This window comes from Trachurus japonicus, chromosome 8 (genome assembly GCF_045865225.1).
Source record: "Trachurus japonicus isolate A0001 chromosome 8, Traja_1.0".
NCBI classification, from domain to species: domain Eukaryota; kingdom Metazoa; phylum Chordata; class Actinopteri; order Carangiformes; family Carangidae; genus Trachurus; species Trachurus japonicus.
Genome location: NC_140914.1, coordinates 4,311,483 through 4,332,965, shown reverse-complemented (window position 1 = coordinate 4,332,965; position 21,483 = coordinate 4,311,483). Strand labels below are relative to the sequence as shown.

At 44.6% G+C, this 21,483-nt stretch overlaps 1 protein-coding gene across 1 annotated transcript in view; it reads left to right on the top strand.

Annotated features, from left to right (window-relative positions):
• The first annotated feature begins 4,432 nt into the window (after positions 1 to 4,432).
• Positions 4,433 to 21,483, top strand: part of LOC146982382 (transmembrane protease serine 9-like) — a 52,137-nt gene continuing 35,086 nt past the window's right edge. Inside the window, exons 1-2 of the mRNA XM_085785518.1 lie at positions 4,433 to 4,496; positions 10,393 to 10,413. Of these exons, the coding sequence (XP_085641644.1) occupies positions 4,439 to 4,496; positions 10,393 to 10,413 (79 nt within the window). The 5' untranslated portion in view covers positions 4,433 to 4,438. The remainder of the gene's footprint in view (positions 4,497 to 10,392; positions 10,414 to 21,483) is intronic.

Genomic DNA, 21,483 nt, shown 5'->3' with positions numbered 1-21,483 from the left:
ACATTCCAAGCATTTGGACGGACCAGGAAGAGGAGCTTCGAGAAGCTTCCGCTACAAAAATGCTTAAAATATAGACTTATTTAATTTTTTTCGGGACAATTACGCAATTTGGGGCTTCAGCACAAGACGGACATTACATACGAGCATCATGGAGGTATTTGGATGTTTTTTTGTGTGTGTTTTTTTACGAAGAGCTCTGGTGTCCCTTTGCAACCGTTATATGGACATGCACTGCTACACCAAGACCCCCTGTAACTCAGAGAAGGGACGGTGGACTCTGAGAATTCTTCCAGCCCTTAGTCAACATGAGGGTGAGTAGATAATGAGCGAAATATCATTCTAGGGTGAACTATCCCTTTAAAATAGTTCCCAGGTGTCTTAAAGACATGTCTGTGACCTGCTTTGGTCAAAAAAATCCCCCAAGGATCAAACGTCACAGCTCTTTTCATCCTCTCTGAACAGCCCTGTTCACAACGGCTGGTTCACAACAGCCGTACATTAACAGACAGACTGATTAATCCAGGTGTGTCTGACCATCGTGACTCCTCAGACACACCTGGATTAATCAGTCTGTCTGTTAATGTAAGACAGGAAACAAAGGAGCAGCATCAAGTTCAGGAAGTAGTGCAGCTGTACAAGGAGCCCATTCAGAGCTTACCAGAACACTTCAGTTCAGTTGATGGGGGGGATTAAGTAAGGGATAATGCCCGACGAGGTGTCCATTATCAGAAATTAATGGATGACGCAGAGGCGTGAACCGTCCGACGCAAAGTCCATTAATTTCTGATAATCGGACACCTCGAAGGGCATTATCCCGCTTATACCATGGTCACTTACGAGATAAAAACATATTAAATCAATTACGTTTACTGTTGTTTTGTTTTTACCGTTAAAATCACACGTCTTTAAGTGGCTGAGCCGAGCGGACTATTTAATAACTCTCGTCGGCGATAAAAGAAAAAAAAAAGAGGGACCTGCTGTGACCGCAGCGTGTTGCCATGGTGACTCTGCCACAGCCTGGTAGTTGATCAGTGAAGGGAGGTGAGGTGACGGCTTAAATGTTACGTGACACAAAGTTTTTCAGAGGTCCAGTGCACTTCTTACCGCTGGTGTGTTTACAGACTCCAGTGCCGTGATGCGCTGAAAAAAATAAAGTTGTTATGGTCCAAGTGTCCGTTGCTGCGTTGCCGTGGTTACCAACAAGCGTTTGAGCCAGCGCAGTAATATTTAGAACGTAATCAGGCAATTTTACCGGAACATCTTTATGGGTGTCCATTATCACTTTTTAATGGACACCCAGCAGCCAATCAGAATCGAGGATTCACCCAGACCATGGTATAATACTGATTAATGAAAAACATACTTTTGAACGAAATAATCGATTTTCCTGAATAGATAACAGGAGAAGTTACACAATGTCCCTTTAAACATTGATCAACAGTCACGCATTCATTTATTTACTCACTGATAAGATGGAACAAAAATGTTCTGACCTGAGAGACGCTGATAAAAACTGTGAGGTAGATTTATTGTATAAACTCCAGTAACAGTGGTGATAAAAACTCATACAAAGTCATGAAGACGGAGAGAACCATGATGTGATGCAAATATTAGTTAACCAGAGATGTTCACAAGTCTTTTTTTGCAAGTCCAAGTCAAGTCTGAAGTCTATGGTCACGAGTCCGAGTCAAGTCTCAAGTCTTTGAGGGGTGAGACTTCATCAAGTCTCAAGTCTTTGGTCACGAGTCCAAGTCAAGTCTCAAGTCTCTAAAAAATAAAAGTCTCCTGTCTCCTCTGGTTGTAATGACCCTTTACTAAGGAGGATACTGCACAGCTATATCTAAGAAATTCAAAGCATTTACTGTAGGTTATTATCACTCCTTTATCTATACAGTATTGATAAGTTGTTTATTATATGATCACTTTAGACAGGATATTGCAATGCAATATGAAGAAAACACACAATGAAAGCTTTCCTTTAAAGGAAACTGTATTCTGAGTCAAGAAAGAATCAAGGCTGCTCTGCCCCTCTGCACTGGCCTTTTCTCTTTTTTTTTGCTTTGTTGAATTCAGAAAACCCAGATGAACAACATGGAAAATGATTTAGGCTGTTAATTATAGGTCATAAGATCTGGAATCTGGATGGTATAGCTCACATCTTTATGTGCAGCAAAACCTTTCTGGAACCACATGTTTCTGAGAGAAGAACTGGTTGTTATTATTTTTTTTAATTAGCTCCGTCAACTCATGGGGGCGTGTCGACACGTCCAGACTTCCATACGTGCCTGCAGTCATATTTCACAGCAAAAACATAAATAAACAGGAGGATTTAGCCTACAGTAGCCTGATATGTGCCAGTTATGCAGTAGCTAGTCCCCGTGAAGGAAGGTCTGACAACAAACGGACGTTGTACCTCACATGTAGTAGGCTACGGACGGTGCCGCTATTAAAAAAATAAATAAAAATAAAAAGCCAGTTCACCCACAGCAGCTGACTGCGCTGTCAGAGGAGCTCTGCTGTTCCTCTCTCTTTAGACACTGGTGTTTGGTTGCACTCTGAAGGAGTTCAATATGAAGATCTAACCTCCATCTGAATAACGTTACCGGTCATGTGGCGCTGCTCCGCTACTGGTGTGTTAACGGCAAATTAAAAAAAAGGTCGTCGGTCGTCCTGTCAGGAGGGAGGCACGAGCCAAAAAAAATAATGATTGTTCACGAGTCTCAAAACACGAGTCCGAGTCGAGTCTGAAGTCTTTAGGGCACGAGTCCAAGTCAAGTCTGAAGTCTCTGTGGGTGCGACTTAAGTGCGACTCGAGTTCGAGTCGCAAACTCGAGTCCCCATCTCTGTTAGTTACATTAAACAACATATAAACCTAACAGTGTGATGAGCTGTTTTCTCTAGAGAACAGTGTTAAAGCAGAAGTAAGCAATATCTTTGTGTCAATATAAGTCTTAAACAGTTATATCTTCCCACAGCAATCACTTACATAGAGTGTTTGGACCGAAACACGGGTCTGTCAGTCCCTCTGCTCTGCTCTGAGCCGAGGAGAAAAAGTCTTGTATCCTACAACCTTTATCCAATGAGGAGAGAGAACGGCATGAAGGGCTGTGTGTGCAGCCAAGGGATGCGCATGAAAGTGGTGACGTAGGGACGAGGACCATATTTTAAGAAATAACTATTTCCAGAAATTTCTCTACAGTATTTCCACAAATTCACGCCATTGGCTCTAATTTGAATGCACATTGACTAAAAAAGTAAAGTTCTTAAACTCATTGAGTGCTGCGCTCCTTTCCAAAGTTTTAGTCAAGTGTACCGGCAATTTAGGCCATTTTTGACGATTTTTGTAGAGCCACAGTGTATTCTATATTATTGCCACCAACACATACTGTGGCTCATTTGAAAGGTGAAAATTTCTGCTTCAAATGGCCACAAACCGTTTGTTTCTACGTGCCTCCGTTCCTGAGAAAAGTCAAGCTAAACATGGCTGGGTTTCACCAAAATCCCTCCTTTTTTTCTAGAAAAGGAGATAGAGCGTCTTTTATGAAAGGTGCTCTGTTTGTGGCTGTCGCTCTTCTGACACTCGCATTTCTGGATCAAAGGGCTCGTATAAGATAAATATATACAACAATTGTTGTTCTATTCACAAAACCAACTGTGATTTGGGGGGGGGGTCATGAGCTGGTCATGAGCTGTCATGAGACTTTGATCGTCATCTATTTCAGTTCTGCTCGTGGTAGAGTCCCCAAATTTACACATAAGGTGTGTTAAAGTCTCTAGTTTCATAATTTAAAAAAAAAGAGCAAAAAACGTAAAATCTCGTTTTTGGCACTCAACGCATGGGAACGAAAAACGAGAAATTACGTGGTTGGCACTCAATGAGTTAAGTCTCAGAACAAATATTTGTATATTTTTAGTGTTTGCTTCGAAATTTTGTCCTTGATGTAAAAAAGTTTGAGAACCACTGCGTTAGAGGTATAGATTATTTAATTTATATTGAAAAATATAAATTAGCACATATTCAGCCATGGATGAGAGAGGAAATAACTAAATAAATAGTTTGTTATTATTTAATTTATTATTAAAATTCTTGGCAAGACATCCATCTTGTGCCGGTACAAGAATTTCACCGTGCGCGTGGAGGCTCATGGGAAATGTAGTGTGAAAACACTTTGCTTTCCAAAACTCCTCGTTGTCCCTTTAAATGTAGCAAAGTTGGAGTTTTTTTTTAAACAGTTATAAAAGTTACAGTCTGGATTAATAAACTTAATAAAATGTGTCTAGGGACAATAAAAATGGCTCTGACACAGATTCAGCATTTAGTTGCTCACTGGAAGTCAGTGGATCATTAATAGAGTTGATGGTTAATGGGCACGGCCAGGTTTGGTATTTAAATAACAGTTCACACTTGGCATCAACTCAGTCTGGAGACGTTTCCATCATGGAGGTGAAGCTGCTTTGTGCTGCCGTGCTGTTGATGCTGGTGTCGACACTCAAAGGTGAGCTCTGCCTGCTCCATATTATAAGTAAATATTGTAAAAAATATTATTAAATCAACCTGGTCTCAGCAGAGCATCAGTGATGATCAGCTGATTTGTCTTTATTATTTATTATTTAACAGAGTGAATAACTTAAAGGGACATTGTGTAAGTTCTCCTGTTATCTATTCACGAAAATCGATTATTTCGTTCAAAAGTACGTTTTTCATTCATCAACAATACCACATCGCCATGACAACATATTGTCACGTGTATTGTTTTGCCTCGTGCTGACGGACCACTTGTTTACATAGAGGCTTGTTTATGCCGTTACCTGCAATTTCACGTGAATGCAGCATGAAAAATACGACTGAGTTACTTGCGATATACAACCGCAACGCTAGATGGGAGGAATTGTTACACAATATACCTTTAAGAAAATTCATTATTTTATTCCCATTGTGCCATTTGTAGTAGTAGTAGTAGTAGTAGTAGTAAACCTTTGCAGAAATTGCGAAGAATACATTCTTATTTGGGCAATGGCCTGGTAGGAGGCAAGGCAAGGCAATTTTATTTGTATAGCCCGTTTTTACAAACAGTTTGTTTCAAAGGGCTTCACATGGCATCGTAACAACATCCTCTGTCCTTAGACCCTCACATCCACTGAGGAAAAACTCCATGGAAAACCCTTTAATGGGGAAAAATTGGAGAAACCTCAGGGTGAGCAACAGAGGAGGGATCATCACCCAGGACGGACAGACGGGACATAGATGTTGTTACAGACAAGAAAACAGTTTATAGTTTATGACACAGAATGTGGGCAATATGGAAATGTTAACAACAGCTGAAGGAGGAAGCTTCTGGTAGGCAAGGGAGGCAAGGAGAGCAGACCAGCTTAATGGGAGGACTGGGTGGCAGACTGGTTCATAGGAAGGGAGGGGAGGCCGGTCTAACAGCAGGGGAAAGGGCCGGAGGGGGGGGTGATGCAGGAGGTGAAAGACCTCCTAAGGGGCAAAGGGAGAGGGGGAGTATAACAGTAAAATATAGACAATAAAAGCACATATGACAACAGTGACACAAAAGGAATTGAGCCGTTCGAGTGCTCCTTTGCAGTCGGATCTGTAGATGACATCGCCGTGTGGTTGTACAGTAAGCTGGACCAGGGAGCGTTTGGCAGAGGCAGTGAACGAGGAGCGGTTTTGGTAGAGAAAGCTGAGTCTGGCATAATAATAATAATAACTTTATTTTTAAAGCACTTTTCATACATTAAAAATGTAGCACAAAGTGCTTTACATGTTTTAAAAACAACCCCCATCCCGCCCTATCGCACCCAAGGCCCCAACCCCAGCACATACACACACACACACACAAATAAAATTGATCTTAAAAACATGTGGCTGGCGTCCACCCAGCTACAGGCCAGCGAGGGGCCCACAGCAGCGCGGCGAAGCACTGCCATAGGCCCCCCACCAAGCCCAGCTGATGTTCGCCACCAGACAGAGACATTCAGTCTCCATGGTGTTCACTGGTTCATGGTGGACGTTACCAGGGTGATGGTATCCATCCAAACAGGCTGGGCAGCCGCGTACTGTCTGGCAACCTCCAGCACGCAGTATTGAACGCATGACTGATAACAACTGAACCAGCCGGGGGGGGCTGAGGAGACTTTTTTTCTGCTCACACTTTGGATTTTTTGCTGCTAACCGAAGGTGATGTCAGTGCCTTTTCTGAGCTCCTCCCTCCTAGCTGCTCTTTTTTCAGCTGTCCACGAGCCATAGGCCGAGCTGGTGGTGTAGCCTCTGTGTTCAAAAATAAATTCAAATGCAGATTAATCACAACAAATACTTACTCTAGTTTTGAGCTCCAGGTCTTCGTGTTAGATAGTAACTGTCCCATCCTGTGTGCCATTATCTACCGTCCTCCTAAGGCAAACCAGAATCTTATTTCTGAATTTTACGAGTTTTTAGCAGAGTTTTTACCAAAATCTGACAAGATCCTAATCTGCGGAGATTTTAATATACATGTCTGCTGCTCAGCCAATCAATTGGGAAATGAATTCAGAAATCTTTTAGATTCTTTTGATCTCACTCAATTAGTGGCCTGACCAACGCATAACCTTGGTCACACACTGGATTTAATAATCACCTATGGTCTTGCGGTGTCAGTCAAAGAAATCAGTGTCACTCCCCTCTCCGACCATCTTCCCATACTCTTCTACCTAATAGTGCCATCTCCTGCAACTAAGCCCCTCTTACCTCCTAGCCGTCGCCGCATTGTCACCTCATCCACTGCTAGTGACTTTGCATCAGCATTTCAAAATAGTGATCCCACTACCTTAGACAACCTGTTTTATCCTGCCTCTCCTGACTGTTTCATCACCTCCTTCCACTCTACCTGTACTTTAATTCTTGACTCTGTAGCTCCTGTAAGGATAAAATCCTCAAAGTCCAAGGCTGATCCGTGGCTGAATGATTACACCCGTGCTCTTAGGCAAGACTGTAGACGGGCAGAACGGAAATGAAAGAAGCACAAATCTCCCATTTTGCTGGGTATCTGGAGGGACAAGTTAGCTACTTATCAAAGAACTATGAGAGACGCAAAATCACTTTATCTGTCCAGACTCATCTCTACGAGCAGCAATCGTCCAAGAGTATTATTCAGTACCATAAACTCTGTTATTAATCCATCCGCTAGTAGCCCCACGGATGCTTCAACAGCAACATGTGAAGAGTTTTTAAAAGTCTTTGTTGGCAAAATTGTTTCTGTTCGGGAAAAAATGACTGCTAACACCGACGTCGCAGATAATGGGCTGAATTCTGCCTCTGTGCTCCCGACTGCTGTCTTTAATCATTTTGACCCTGTTTCCCTTCCCCTCCTCTTTGAGATCATGCAAAAGCTAAAGGCGACCAACTGTCCCTCAGACATTGTCCCTGCTAAGGTGCTGAAAGAGGTTTTTCATACTTTTTTTTTGTTTTTATAAACGTGTTTCTTAGCTCAGATACCGTCCCAGATGTTTTTAAACATGCCGTGGTCAGACCCCTTCTTAAGAAACCTCACCTGGATCCCTCAATTTTATCTAATTTTAGGCCCGTTTCTCACCTGTCTTTTTTATCCAAGGTCTTCGAGAAAGTTGTTTTTATTCAGTTACAATCTTTTCTGGAAAACAATGCCATCTTTGAAAAATTTCAATCTGGTTTTAGATCCCACCATAGTACTGAGTCAGCTCTACTTAAAATCCATAACGATATCCTCCTTTCAGCTGACAATAAAAATCCCATGATAGTCCTCCTAGACCTTACAGCAGCATTTGATACAGTTGATCACTCCATTCTCATCTCCCGTCTGTCCAACCACGTGGGCATTCAGGGTCCAGTACTGGAATGGTTCTCCTCATACCTCAGAAACAGGTCTTTCTCTGTTATGATTGGAGACCTTTCATCCTCCCGTGCCCCCCTCTCATGTGGGGTCCCACAGGGTTCCATACTCGGCCCTCTTCTTTTTACCCTTTATCTACTGCCTCTTGGAAAGATCATCTCCACTCATAATCTTCACTTTCACTGTTAAAAGTTAAAATTAGGTGGGGAGGCCTCAGTGAGAATAATTGGCGCGTCTGTGCCCAGCCACGTTTCAGTTATAAATAAACAGTCAACCTTTTTATCTAAAATCAGGTCATTGATAATAAACAATTTGTTTAAAAGGGAACGAACATTTAAAAGTGCCATATTGATGGTGACAGGTGACCTACGGATTGTTGATGTTTTGGGAGAGGTTTAAGGTTATTAAAGTTTACAGAGTGAACATGGTGTGGTCTGGTTTGCTTACGTTCAGTGATGATGATAGGAATTGGTGAGTTGTTAATGAAAACAGAAGGTCCGAGTCCAGTATTGTGTATGATGTGATCAGAGGTGGAACTGAATGCATAGGAACAGGGACCAGGGGGACATCCCCCAAGCAGTTTCCCCTTGGGGATCAATAAAGTTTTCTAATCTAATCTAATCTAATCTAATCAATCAGCAGCGGACGGGTCAGTCTGTGTAGGTTTGGAGTGGCTGGAGGGGAGTGTGGTGGCGAATGCACGTTGAACACCGTATGCCAGGTTGGCGGACAACACGTGAGTGCTGGCTCTGCTTTTGACTGCAGAGAGGACAAGTGCTCGGTGAAAGACAGGCTGCTGTCAATCCAGACTCCCAGATATTTATAGGAGGATACCAAATCAAGTTTTTGGCCATCAGTGGCCAGAATGGTACCATCTTGTGCGGCACACTTACGACCAAACCACATGACCTTGGTTTTGCTGGAGTTTATGGCTAGGCCGAGGGCAGAGAAGCCAGCCTGTATGGATTGAAAGCTCTGTTGGAGTGTTTCCAGAGTGATGTCAGGGGAGCGGCCACTGGCATGGAGCACTGTGTCGTCGGCATAAAGGTGAATAGATGAGTTGCCAGCTGATTTAACTATGGCAAGGCAAGGCAATTTTATTTGTATAGCCCGTTTTTACAGTTTGTCTCAAAGGGCTTCACATGGCATCGCAACAACATTCTCTGCCCTTAGACCCTCACATCCACTGAGGAAAAACTCCATGGAAACCCTTTTAACAGGGAAAAATTGGAGAAACCTCAGGGTGAGCAACAGAGGAGGGATCCCTCACCCAGGACGGACAGACGTGCAATAGATGTTGTTACAGACAAGAAAACTGTTTACAGTTTATGACACAGAATGTGCGAAACATGGAAAAGTTAAGGAGAGCTGATGGAGGCAGCTTCCGGTGGGAGGAGAGGCAGGGAGAGCTGGCCAGCTTAATGGGAGGACTGGGTGGCAGACTGGTCCATGGGAAGGGAGGGGAGGCCGGTCTAACAGCAGGGGAAAGGTAGGCAGGGGACGATGCAGGCGCCGGCTGGTGCAGAGAGATGGAGCTCCGGTGGATCTGTGGAAACACAGAGAGTGCGAGACACCAAGGCCAAACTACAAAGTACAACAGATAATGATAATGACAGTTCAAAATGTGCTGAGAGGAGAGGAGAGGAGAGGAGAGGAGAGGAGAGGAGAGGAGAGGAGAGGATGTCGTTTATGTATATTGAGAAAAGGACTGGTATGGGGCTAAGATTGAGCCCTGTGGGACACCTTTTGAGATGAAAAAGGGGTTGCGACGAGATGCAGTCAGATTTCACAAATTGGGAGCGTCTGGTGAGTTAGCTATCGAACCAGGCTAACGAGCTGTTTGAAGGACCGATGGAATTTAGGCGAAAATCCAACAAAATCTCCTGCCTCAATGAATACCGCCCCATCACCCTCACATCTATAATTATGAAAACATTTGAACGCATCATTCTCTCCCACCTGAAAGTTCTCACCTCCCCCCTACTGGACACTCACCAATTTGCATATCGCTCTAACAGATCTGTGGAAGATGCAGTCAACCTGGCCCTTCACAGCTCACTCCAGCACCTGGACACACCCAACACCTACACCCGCACCCTTTTCATGGATTTTAGTTCTGCCTTCAACACCATAGACCCGGTCAAAAGCTGTTTGTTTACTACGTTGTCAAAGGCCTTAGCCAGGTCGATGAAGATGGCCACACATTGTTGCTTGGAGTCCAGAGCATGACTTGTGTATTTTTCCAACAATAGAATCAACAGGCAGTGGTATCTGGGGTCCAGAGAGTTAAAACCTGAGTAACCTACATAAGCCTACATTTCATTTTCATTCATGTATGTATGCACAATTACCCATTGTACAATACATACTGTAGTGACATGTTTTATGGGACTATTAGTATGAAAAGAAGTCAGAAGAATATACAAGATAACAACTGGACCTGTCAAACATCATCAAGTGTCAACAATATATTGTAGTGAGTGGTGTTATAATGCTGTGATTTCTATTGATCTGTGGTGTTTTTCTTGTGTCTCTTCCACAGGAATCGACGCTCAGTCAGACGGTGAGTTTAGTTCAGTTGTTTAATTTCTCAGTTCAGGTTTGAATAATTAAAACACATCAGGTGGACAGTGACTCGATGTCTCCACAGAGGTTTGTTCAATCATTATAAAAGATTTTAAACTGAATTCATGTTGAGATTTTTCACAGATAAGCTGCAAACACACATGAACTTTGACCCTTTACTTCACAGTTTGTGGCATTGCGCCGCTCAACACAAGGATCGTAGGAGGTCAGGATGCTGCTGAGGGGGCGTGGCCATGGCAGGCCAGTGTAATAACAAACAGAGGGTTCTGTGGAGGCTCCCTCATCAACGACCAGTGGGTCCTGACGGCCTCTCACTGTTTGGACAGGTGAGGTGTATGATGTGTCAGAGCTCACCTGGGTAAACAGGGGAATAAAAAAGTAGTAATGTTGTCGTGTTTTTGTCAGCACCAGCACTGTAGGTGTGATGGTTTACCTCGGACGTCACACACAATCAGGGTCAAATCCTAATGAGCAGAGCCGCACAGTGAGCCAGATCATCAAACATCCACAATACAGCAGCAGCACGTTCAATAACGACATCGCCCTGGTGAAACTGTCCTCACCGGTTACATTCAACGACTACATCAAACCTGTGTGTCTGGCAGCAGCTGACAGCGTCTACGAGGACGGGACGAACACCTGGGTCACCGGCTGGGGAAAACTCGAGACTGGCGGTAAGTATCTATATAATATCAATGAGTAGTGACTGAAACTTGGAGCAGCCTCATTGCCCTGGTTTGGATCAGCCAGGAGTTAGGGGGCGGAGTCAGGCACTCCCAAGATGGCCACTGTGGAACGACTTCAAAATAATCAGAGTTTACGTCCATCTTTATTTACAATCTGTGATAGTAACTGAACAGGACCTGAACCCAACACGTAATGTACGGTAGATTCCAGCTCCCAGGTCTCAGATCTGGTCTCAGATCTGCTGCTACGTTGAACCATCCAGGCCTCCATCCTCACATTCAGTCTCTACACCTCACAGATCTGTAACGGCCTTTAAGGGAACTGTGATGCATTCAGTGTCTGTGTTTGCTTTCATCCTGTTCTGGGATTTGTGGATTTTAATTATTAATCTTGTCATGTGTCGATGTTAATAAAAGAGGAACCAAACCGTTGTGCTGATATAGAGCTGGTTTATTCACTGGCTTCATTATACTGCTAATAGTCCATGAGCCAGACCACCAATCGCAATCGAAAGGGTGGGCAAATTTTTGTTGCTATTTTATTATTCCTATATATGTCCATATTATTAATTGGTATGATAACCTTTGCACAAGAGTAGCTTAACAATATTTATCATGCATTCACTATTTTGACCATAAAAATGCCATATATACACCAATTATGGCCATTCTCCGATGTTGCACATTTCATAATTTGTGTGCCACTACTGATGATTTAGAGCACCTTTGCAGTTGCAGAAAGGCCCTGCAGATAATATTTGTTTGCACCACTAGTTGGCGCTAATTCCACTAGGTGCATGAGGGAGCGAGGGGGAAAATCAGCTTTAATACTGCTGTTAGCTGGAAGTAGCAGAGGACTTTTGTGAAATCATATTATAGACCTTTTCAGAGAGTATAAACAAATACAGGTGTTACCAAGGATACTAATTAAGGCTCTATTCCATTTAGTGTACCAGAGCGTTTTCTAATGAGCCACACCTGTCTTTGTTTATACTCTCTGAAAAGGTCTATACAGGGAACATTTTTAATGGTTTATATATACATCCAAGGTTAAGAAGGCTAAGATGTAGTGAGTAAAGATGACATTAACATTATAGCATGTTACATCCATAGGTTTAGGGTTATTTAGGGGGAACTGGGGCATTGTTCATTAGGCTGACTGCAGAGACGAAGAAACTGTTCTTGTGGTGTGAGGTCCTGGTCCGGATGGACCAGAGCCTTTTGCCAGAGGGGTGGGACTGGAAGATTTTGTGTCCAGGGTGAGAGGGGTCATCAGCAATTCTGGCTCTGGTCTCCGGGTCCTGGAGATGTACAGCTCTTGAAGAGATGGGAGGCTGCAGTCGATCGTCCTCTGGGCAGAGTGAATGACACGCTGCAGTTTGGCCTTGTCTCTGGCAGGAGCTGCAGCACACCAGACTGTCATGGAGGATGTGAAGATGGATTCAATGGTGGCAGTGTAGAAGTTCACCAGCATCTTCACAGGAAGGTGAAACTTCTTCAGTTGCAGCAGGAAGTATATCCTCTGCTGAGCCTTCTTGGTGAGGGAGCTGATGTTCTGCTCCCATTTGAGCTCCTGGGAGATGGTGGTGCCCAGGAAGAAGAAGGACTCAACCAGGGTCGCTGTAGAGTCACAGAGGATGACAGGGGGGATGGCAGCTTGGTCCTTTCTGAAGTCCACTATCATCTACACTGTCTTCAGAGCGTTCAGCTCCAGGTTGTTCATGCTGCACCAGGACACCAGAGGGTCCGTCTCGCTCCTGTAGGCCGACTCGTCCCCATCAGAGATGAGGCCGATGAGGGTGGTGTCAGCAAATTTCAGGAGCTTGACAGACTGGTGTCCAGATGTGCAGCTGTTGGTGTACAGGGAGAACAGCAGAGGAGAAATCCCTTGAGGGGATCCAGTGCTGATGGTCTGGGTGTCAGAGACATGCTTCCCCAGCCTCACCAACTGCCGTCTGTCTGTCAGGAAGTCCGTAATCCACCTGCACATGGAGTCAGGCACATTAAGCTGGGAGAGCTTGTCACGGAGTAGAGCTGGGATGATCGTATTGAAGGCAGAGCTGAACTCCACAAACTGTATCCTGGCGTAGGATCCTGGGGAGTTCAGGTGCTAGTGGAGGGCCATGTTTACAGCATCATCTACAGATCTGTTGGCTCTGTAGGTGAACTGTAATGTAAGGTGGGTCAAGACGAGGCACTCAAAAGTCTTCATGACCACAGAAGTCAGAGTAACGGGTCTGTAGTCATTAAGGCCTGTGAGCCTTGTCTTTTTGGGAACTGGAGCAATGGCTGAGGCCTTGAAGCAAGCTGGCAAATGACAGGTCTCCAGTGAGGTGTTAAAAATGTGTGTGAACACCGGAGACAGCTGATTGGCTCAGTGCTTCAGGGTGGAGGGGGAGACTTATACTCCTTTCCCACTGGCCAAAAAACCAGTTTAAACCCAGAAACAATCGGCTTTTAGTGGCAGAGAGAAAGGCGCACCGACCCGCGTCAACCCGGGACATCTGTCTGACTACCCATTTCTCCGACCATACATTTCTTTATTTTTGCGTCCATTAGTCCGACCTCCCATTTCTCTGACTTAAGTAGCCCTAACCCTCAACCTTACCCTAAACCTAACCTTAACACTGTAGCACTTTTGGGCAGTCGGGCTGATGTATGCTCCCCCGTCGACCCGCGTCAAATGACTCGGCAAGAGACGCGGGTTAAAATCGCCTTAAATCGGCCCGGCTCTGATCGGCTTGCAGTGGGAACACCAGACCCGGCTCAACCTGCTAATTTATATGACATTGGGCGTTACGTGACGCCACATCATCGCACCAGTCGCGAAACTCTGCTTGCATTCAAGACTGGGATTTGATCAAAAGATCAAAGAACACTGACCAAAAAAGATTGAAGAAAAAGAAGCGACAGTCTGTTTAACTGACATGTTGTGCCGCGGATGTGCATCATAAGGCGGCCGCGGCAGACTCGCTGTCCTCCGTGGCGGGTGGCTGGGGCATGACACGGTGTTTCTCACACTGCGAATGAAAGCGGGGCGACTGGTTTATGCGGGGGTTAGACAGACAGACCCGGCTCATTTTGGTCAATGGGAAAGGAGCCAAAGCCGATTGTTAGCGGGTCGACCCACATTTAAAAAACCTGCGTTGACCCGCTGATTTTAGTAGGAACATGGCTAGAGTTTGGGCCTGCAGCTTTGCAGGGGTTCAGCCGTTTAAACAGTCTCTTCACCTCTCCTTCTTTGATTTGATTTGATTTGTATGATGGAGAGAGGCGTGAGAGGTGTGGGGGAGGGTGGTACTGGGGTGTGGGGCTGTGTAGGTGATCCAGGTGTGGAGGAGCTGTTGCTGATCGATGGCTGGTGGTCGGAGGTGTGGGGGATATCAGGTCTGTCCCATTGTCTTTCTAAGCGGCAGTAGAACTCATTAAGGCTGTTGGCCAGGCGTAGGTCGTTGACAGAGGGACACTTGAAATACTGTTCTGACAGTATGCTCCACATTATTTGTGACAGGAGGAGCAAGCTCTTTAGTTGATTTTAATTATGTAAAAAAAATGTTTGTTTGTTCTTGTTATTGCATGAAAAGTAAAACACTCTAAAAACGTTGGCTATTTCATGTATGTTCTAATTTTTTATCACATTTTGATTCACATATTCCTGAGGTGAGTCTATTATTATTAATAGTAGGGTCTTGATAAAAGGGAAAAACATCCTTGAAGTGATTTAGGCACCCTGAGTGGTCAACAAACAGCATAATACCGAACAAGCGCTATACACAGTTTTCAAGTTTCCACTCTACCGGTCCACCTATTCAACACATGATAACCACCACTAAGCTACCTGTTTGCAATGGTTATCATGCCAAACTGTTCACTAGAGATGTCTACCAAGTCAAAAAAACAAACTAGAAATTGCCCACCCGTTCGATTGCGGGAGGCCAATTTTGGGGTCTTGGCTCATGGACTATAACTGAGCATAACACAGGCACGTACAAACGTCCTCACGTATACGCCACGTCGTGACGTCACTACGGCAACCTGTAGTTACTTATCACAACAAATCTGATCAGATTGATGCAAACAAACATGTCTAAGTTAGGACTTATTTTTTCTCAAACCTTCAGTTAATGTTAATTTGTAATTGTCCATTGCGTGGTTTTCAAGTCTTTCAAGTTGTTTATGCTGTCTAGGAACCTGCTTTGGGACTCGGCTGAAATTTAGCAGTCATGCTAAGTCCAGCGCATTTACACTGATGCTTAACGCATCAATGTTGATGAATGTGCATTGTCCCAACTCAATAAATAAATAAATGAAATGACTCACATCTTTTCTCTTCCTCAGCGCCTCCTCCTCCTAATACGCCGCTGCAGGAGGTGGAAGTTCCTGTTGTTTCCAACAGTGAGTGCAACAAAGTCTATGGAGGAATCACAGACAACATGATCTGTGCCGGCGTCTCCTCAGGAGGGATGGGCACCTGCTATGTGAGTCTGTCTGGAAGCTTTTCACCTCTTGATGGAGTTCATGGTGACCCAAGATGGACAGCGATCGGTGCTGCTGCCAGTACCGGCAACGGTAATGACGGCAGCACCGGTACCGGTGCCATAACGGTCACCACTATTACCTTTACCTGTATCAGTGGTCCCGGTTGCGGGCACCGCCGTCACTACTGGTACCTGCGCCGTGGCCAGTCTCCTAGCTGTAGTCGTTGCCTGTACCGGTAATGGTTTGTAAAAGTGATTAGTTTCTTGTTAATTTACTTTCTGTAATGTAAATGTGTTTCAGGACTTGTACATTTGTTTTATATGTAAAAATGTTTTCTAAAATGTAAATTTGTGTGCATGTCCGTATGAACAGGACCAGACGTTCACATAGTTTTCTTTTACGTTTACGTTCTTTGTTACAACTCACCATAATATAGGATCACAATAATAATGTCAGTCATCCGGGGGTGATGCTCCGTCTGTCATCTCGGTTCCTGTCTACTCTGTCATCTCGTTTTGCTGCTGGGGCTGCAGAAAACTCAGTTTCACAAACATAATATGTTTGTAATGGAAGCAGGTTTTCCGTGCTTTTGTGGCGATCTCAGGATATTCTGCTTAAATCCAGAACACAGGGTAAATTTTCTGCGAAATGATGAAGCGGCAGAGAGCCAGCTGGGTCCCGCACATTGTATTACACACAGTGGAGCTTGGAGCATGTGAATCACCTGTTGCAATGAACCCGTAATTTAAACAGGACTTGTGGTTTTTCTTTTAGAACAGCTTTCTTCTTGTTGGCAGGCGTCGGGTCTTCTGTCGTCTCATTATTGAGTTTTTCCCGGCCCGGCGACGTGTGTTTTTCACTCTTTTACGTTTGTGCCTGCCTGTCAATTGCTAAGTGCCGTTAGCTTAACCTTCAACTGGGTCGTTGCGTGTGTTCTTTAAAGCTCCAGTTGGTAGCCGAAGTTGATGAAAGTGAAAGTAAACTCCGCGACTTGGTGGGAAATTTCAATACAATACTCCATCAGGTCTCTTTATGAACCTCTGCCAAGCACCCCACACACACACAGGCACACACAGACACACACACGTGCAGGTGCACACACACAAAGTAGCCATAAACGCACCCGCAAAAGACGTACCGTATCCATAGCAACCGGAGACTCCAAAATCTCCAAGATCTCATGTCTCTCTCACCATGAAACACACTCTTCTTGTGTGTGGAGGGAGGGGGGGGGGGCTGACAGAGGTGAAAAGAGGGAGCTGACTAGAGTTCTCAACGAGTTGGGCCCAAGGGGGCAGTTGTCGGTCTGAGAAGTGAAGCTCACTTCCGTGTTCAAAAAACTGCAATCCCCTCGGCTTCCTCTGGGGGCTGGTGTCAGAAAGCAGCATTCTCCATAGACCCCCATGTTAATGATTTTACATCCTCAGTAAACATGTTAAAAGCCTGGTGTCAGAACGTTTTTTTGTCTCAATCGATAGTTTCTACCCCCGCCCACACTCTGAGGGGGGTTTTTTGGTGCAAATTGTTGTTTGTTCATGTGTGAGTCTCAGACGAATATCCAACTCTGCATCTTGTGCTGCTGTGGGCAGAACAACTGAAACTTTACTGCCAGAAAATGCCGACGATCCGCAGCTGCGGTGCGTCAACAGCTGCGCACTGGTTGGTGGATAAATCTCCACAGAGGCACACCGTTCCCGTGGCGGAAATGTAATCAATTGTGCCCGCTGCCCACTGATCAAAGGGCAAATGCAGCCTACAACAGTACGTTAAGTCCCGCCTGTTTGCGAGCTGGTACCGGAGGGGCCAGAAGACGAGTGCTGCGTCACCGGCCGCGGCACCACCCGCTCAAAGCAAAGAAAGCACGCCGCTCTTTTTTTTTTGTCGGGCTCCGTCGGATTCGGGCTTAAAAGCCCGCAGGTCGGGTCGGTTCGGGTTGTAATTTTCAGGCCCGTTGAGAACTCTAGAGCTGACTGTGTGTACCATCTTGAAATGTCCGACTGTCATGGACTTTACTTTCACTTTCTACATGTGTAGGAGTTGCGATTGGCTGCTCCTCCTGCTCCCTCTACCTGACTGGAGGAGAACCGTTGGTCGGTCGGATTTCGGCAGATATGATTACAGGCTGTAGGTAGAGTCAGAGGAGTTGGATTTTGTCCTAAATTACCCATGAAATGTCCGACTATCAGAATATAGTGACAGTTCCAGCAAATAGCTTGAAGTTACAGTCAGTTGAGCTCTCAGGGCCACGGTAATTTTAAAATAAATCACAGTAATTAAGTGGTATCACCAATTTTAACCGTTGTGTTAATCCTGTGCAGGGTGACTATGGCGGCCCCATGGTGACTAAAAGTGGCTCCAGGTCGGTCCAGGGTGGAGTGGTGAGTTTTCGAAGCTCAAGAGGCTGTGCTTCGCCCAATATTCCAGGAGTTTACACTCGAGTGTCCCAGTATGAGTCCTGGATCAAGAGCCACATCACCACCAACCAGCCGGGCTTCATCACCGCAGCTTCCTCCAGTGTTGGTCCAGCCACCAGGGTCATCCTCACTGTTCTGCTCTCTCTCTACATCCTCTCATAGGAAGTTTAATGAGCAGACAGTCAGGTCGGATAAATGCTCCTGAATTTAGCTAAAACAACAACAAATTTATACTGTCATATATTTGATAGGCTTGAGGTTCATTTGTCCTGAAACTAAATAAAATCTACATTCATACTTTAAGTTTTCAGTTTCTCCTTACTATCCAAAGTCTTGTGATTCTCTCTGCAAAACACACAGTTGGTTTGTGTTTCCCTTCTTGCCTCTTGTCCATGTTCTTTTGGTTCATCCTGGATTGTGGCTCTAATTGCTCACTAATCTTTGGTTCCCTTCTTTCGCCAACTAAATGTGAAATAGTGCAATGTGCAACATCACAGTTTAAGGATCCACTTCAGCATAACTTTCTTTATTGCAAGGAACAAAATCCTCCTTCCCCCCCAAAAAATGGTTTAAAATATCGTCGGCTGCACTCACCCCACTTTGAATTGAACTTTATAGCTCCTAAGTAGATTGTTGTGAAAATGACAATAAAAGTATCTATCTGTCTGTCTGTCTGTCTGTCTGTCTGTCTGTCTGTCTATAGGGGGATGTCAGTGGATATTTTTTCTTTTTCTTTCCTATTTTACTTTTTATTAGTTTTGTGTTAACAAATACACATCACACAAAATAACTAAGACCAGCAACCCTCCCCCCTCTCCCAATTATTTATTTTTTCCTGCCCAATGCCTTAATATAACTCTTTTAGCAGTGCTAAGTGCTATCTTTAGCCACTGTGCTTTTTTCTCATTTAATGTCTCGTTTGCCAGTAGGCAGCATAGTTGGGGCAGTAAAGGAACTTGTGGAGAAGGTCTCCTTTATCTTTTTTCCAGCGCCAGCACAGGTTTGACTCAAGTCTATTCATCCTCACTGGTGTCCAGTATAGTCTATGGCAGGGATCCCCAATAGGCGGCCCGCGGGCTAAACATCTGGCCCGCACCGAATGCAGTAATATTCAGAAATGCAAACTCATCTTTTGGCGAGGTGCTCGCGCACACACAAACGCACATAAAGCGCCTGTTGCGCTGTTATTTTGACCTCACCCCACACCGTACATTTGATGCAGTTAGAGCGCGCGAAAACAAAAACAAACTGCACATGCACATTGATTAAGCAGCGCCAGCCTGCCATCCCCGGGCATATCAAAGTAAGTCAGACTATGAAGAAACAAAGAACAACATGGCCTGTAAAAAGCGGAAAGTTGACCAAGAAAACAGACAGTTTAAAACTGACTGGACTGATAATTTTTGTTTCATTTTGCCTGACCACGCCAATTCTAAGCCAACATGCCTCACATGCAGACTGTAGCTGTCTGCAAAGCAGAAAATCTGAAACGGCATTTCAACACAATGCATTAAGCAAGTTTCACTGCAAACTACCCTGCAAAGTCGGAGCAACGCAAACAAAAAATTGCGAACATGATAACATCATACAAGCACTCTGTGTTAACTATGAGCAAATCAACATCTGCACAGGAGAGCGCCACAGCTGCATCCCTGCAAGTTACATGGAACTTAGCTAAAGCTCAAAAGCCCTTTGCTGATGCTGACTTGATTAAAAAGTGTGCAATAGACATGGCTGGAGAGGTTTTAAGTCACGATGAGAAAAACAAGAAGACTGTTGTGGAGCTATTAAAGCAGGTGCCATTGTCGGCTAATACGGCAACAAGAAGAGTGGAAGTTTTAGCGGAGGAGTGTTTTTACAGTCTACTCACTGATTTAAAGACAGCAGAAGCCATATCACTTGCAATAGATTCGTCCTGTGACCGGACCGGTATCCGCGGGTCATTCCGACATACCGCCACTCCGACATTGACGTCTAATTGTCGTAATGGCGGCACTTCCATTAATTGAAAACGTCCCACCACTCCGACAATTTTTGTTTCCATTGTCGGAATGGCGGTACTTTCCTTTTTTGGAAACGTCCCGCCATTCCGACATAAGGTCATTAAATGTGTAGGTTAATAATGATCACCGCGTCCCTGCCTGCCCATCTCTCTCCTCTAACAGCACTTTGACTCTGGTCAACGCCCTTGTCACATCCCATCTCGATTATAAAATGCATTATTATTATTATTATTATTATTATTATTGGCACTGTGCTACTTAGTTTGCAGCTGTGGTCGAGAGAGCTAGAGAGTTAATGGAGAGAGGGACCGCTACGCCGGTGAATCAGATCAGTGTGAATAATAATAGCTATGTTACAAAATGACATGTGCATAACAGAATGTATCAGAAAGAGCAGAACTGAGAGTCACCATGACCTTAAGATAGTTACACACAGAATTTCACTACACATAGATCATGTGACCATAGGCCTGCACATCAGCACACGTCAGAGCTCACATAGACCAATCACAGTAGTACAGGCCTTGCACGCTGGGAGGGACCAAACCCACAGTGTGTCAGACTGAACAGAAACATACACAGATCAGATCATGCTCAGCTCTTCCTGGTAACACTGTCTTTGTGTGCTGTATGATCTCCGCTCTCTGCAGACTGCGATTAAATACTTATTTGATTCAACCTTCGCCTCCTCCACTTTGTGTCTTGCCTCCCGACCCGGGGGAGATCCACACGAGCGGATCTCAACAAATGGGGGCTCGTCCCGTGATAAAGGGAGAAAAGAACAAGTGGATGGACCATTCGACCTAAAAAAGCTTTTCTTCATGGACAGAGGATAAGGACACAAGCCGGCACATAAAAGGTACGCAGAAAACCTGTTATAACGAATTCTGCATATTGACTATCACTAGAACTGTGTCCTGTCCAATGTACATGTAAGTAAAGTAGCAAAAGAATCAGAAAAGTATTTTAAAACTTAAAGACAAAGGTAAAGACATAAAACAGCAGACGATAAAACCTTGAGAGTGGCGTAACTCCACCTGACGGCCCGACGGGGTCCAGGAGCGGTTGATACCGCGGCTGGGTTGGAGGCCCGGGGGTGAGGTCCCTAAATACTACTTGTTAAATACTGTCTCCTGAGAGTACATTTAACATTTAAACTAGGTTGAAGGCCTTAGTATCTTATGGGAAGATACTTAAATTATCTATTGGTTAAATTATTGCGGTAAGGGTGAAAGGCCCGGGGAGGAAGAACAGGCTTCCAAACCAAGCACGTCTGTCTGTCTAAAATTAAAGGGTGCGAGGCCCGTAGGAAAAACAAAATAATTTCTTACAAATACTTCTGAAGCATGCACAGTTTGATATACCTTTGTGAAAGCGCTGAAATTTATTTTTTCTATGAAAAAGTTCTAACTTGTCTGTGTTGTTGGAGTTATTGTGAGCAATATATGGGTGGGGAAGAATAAGA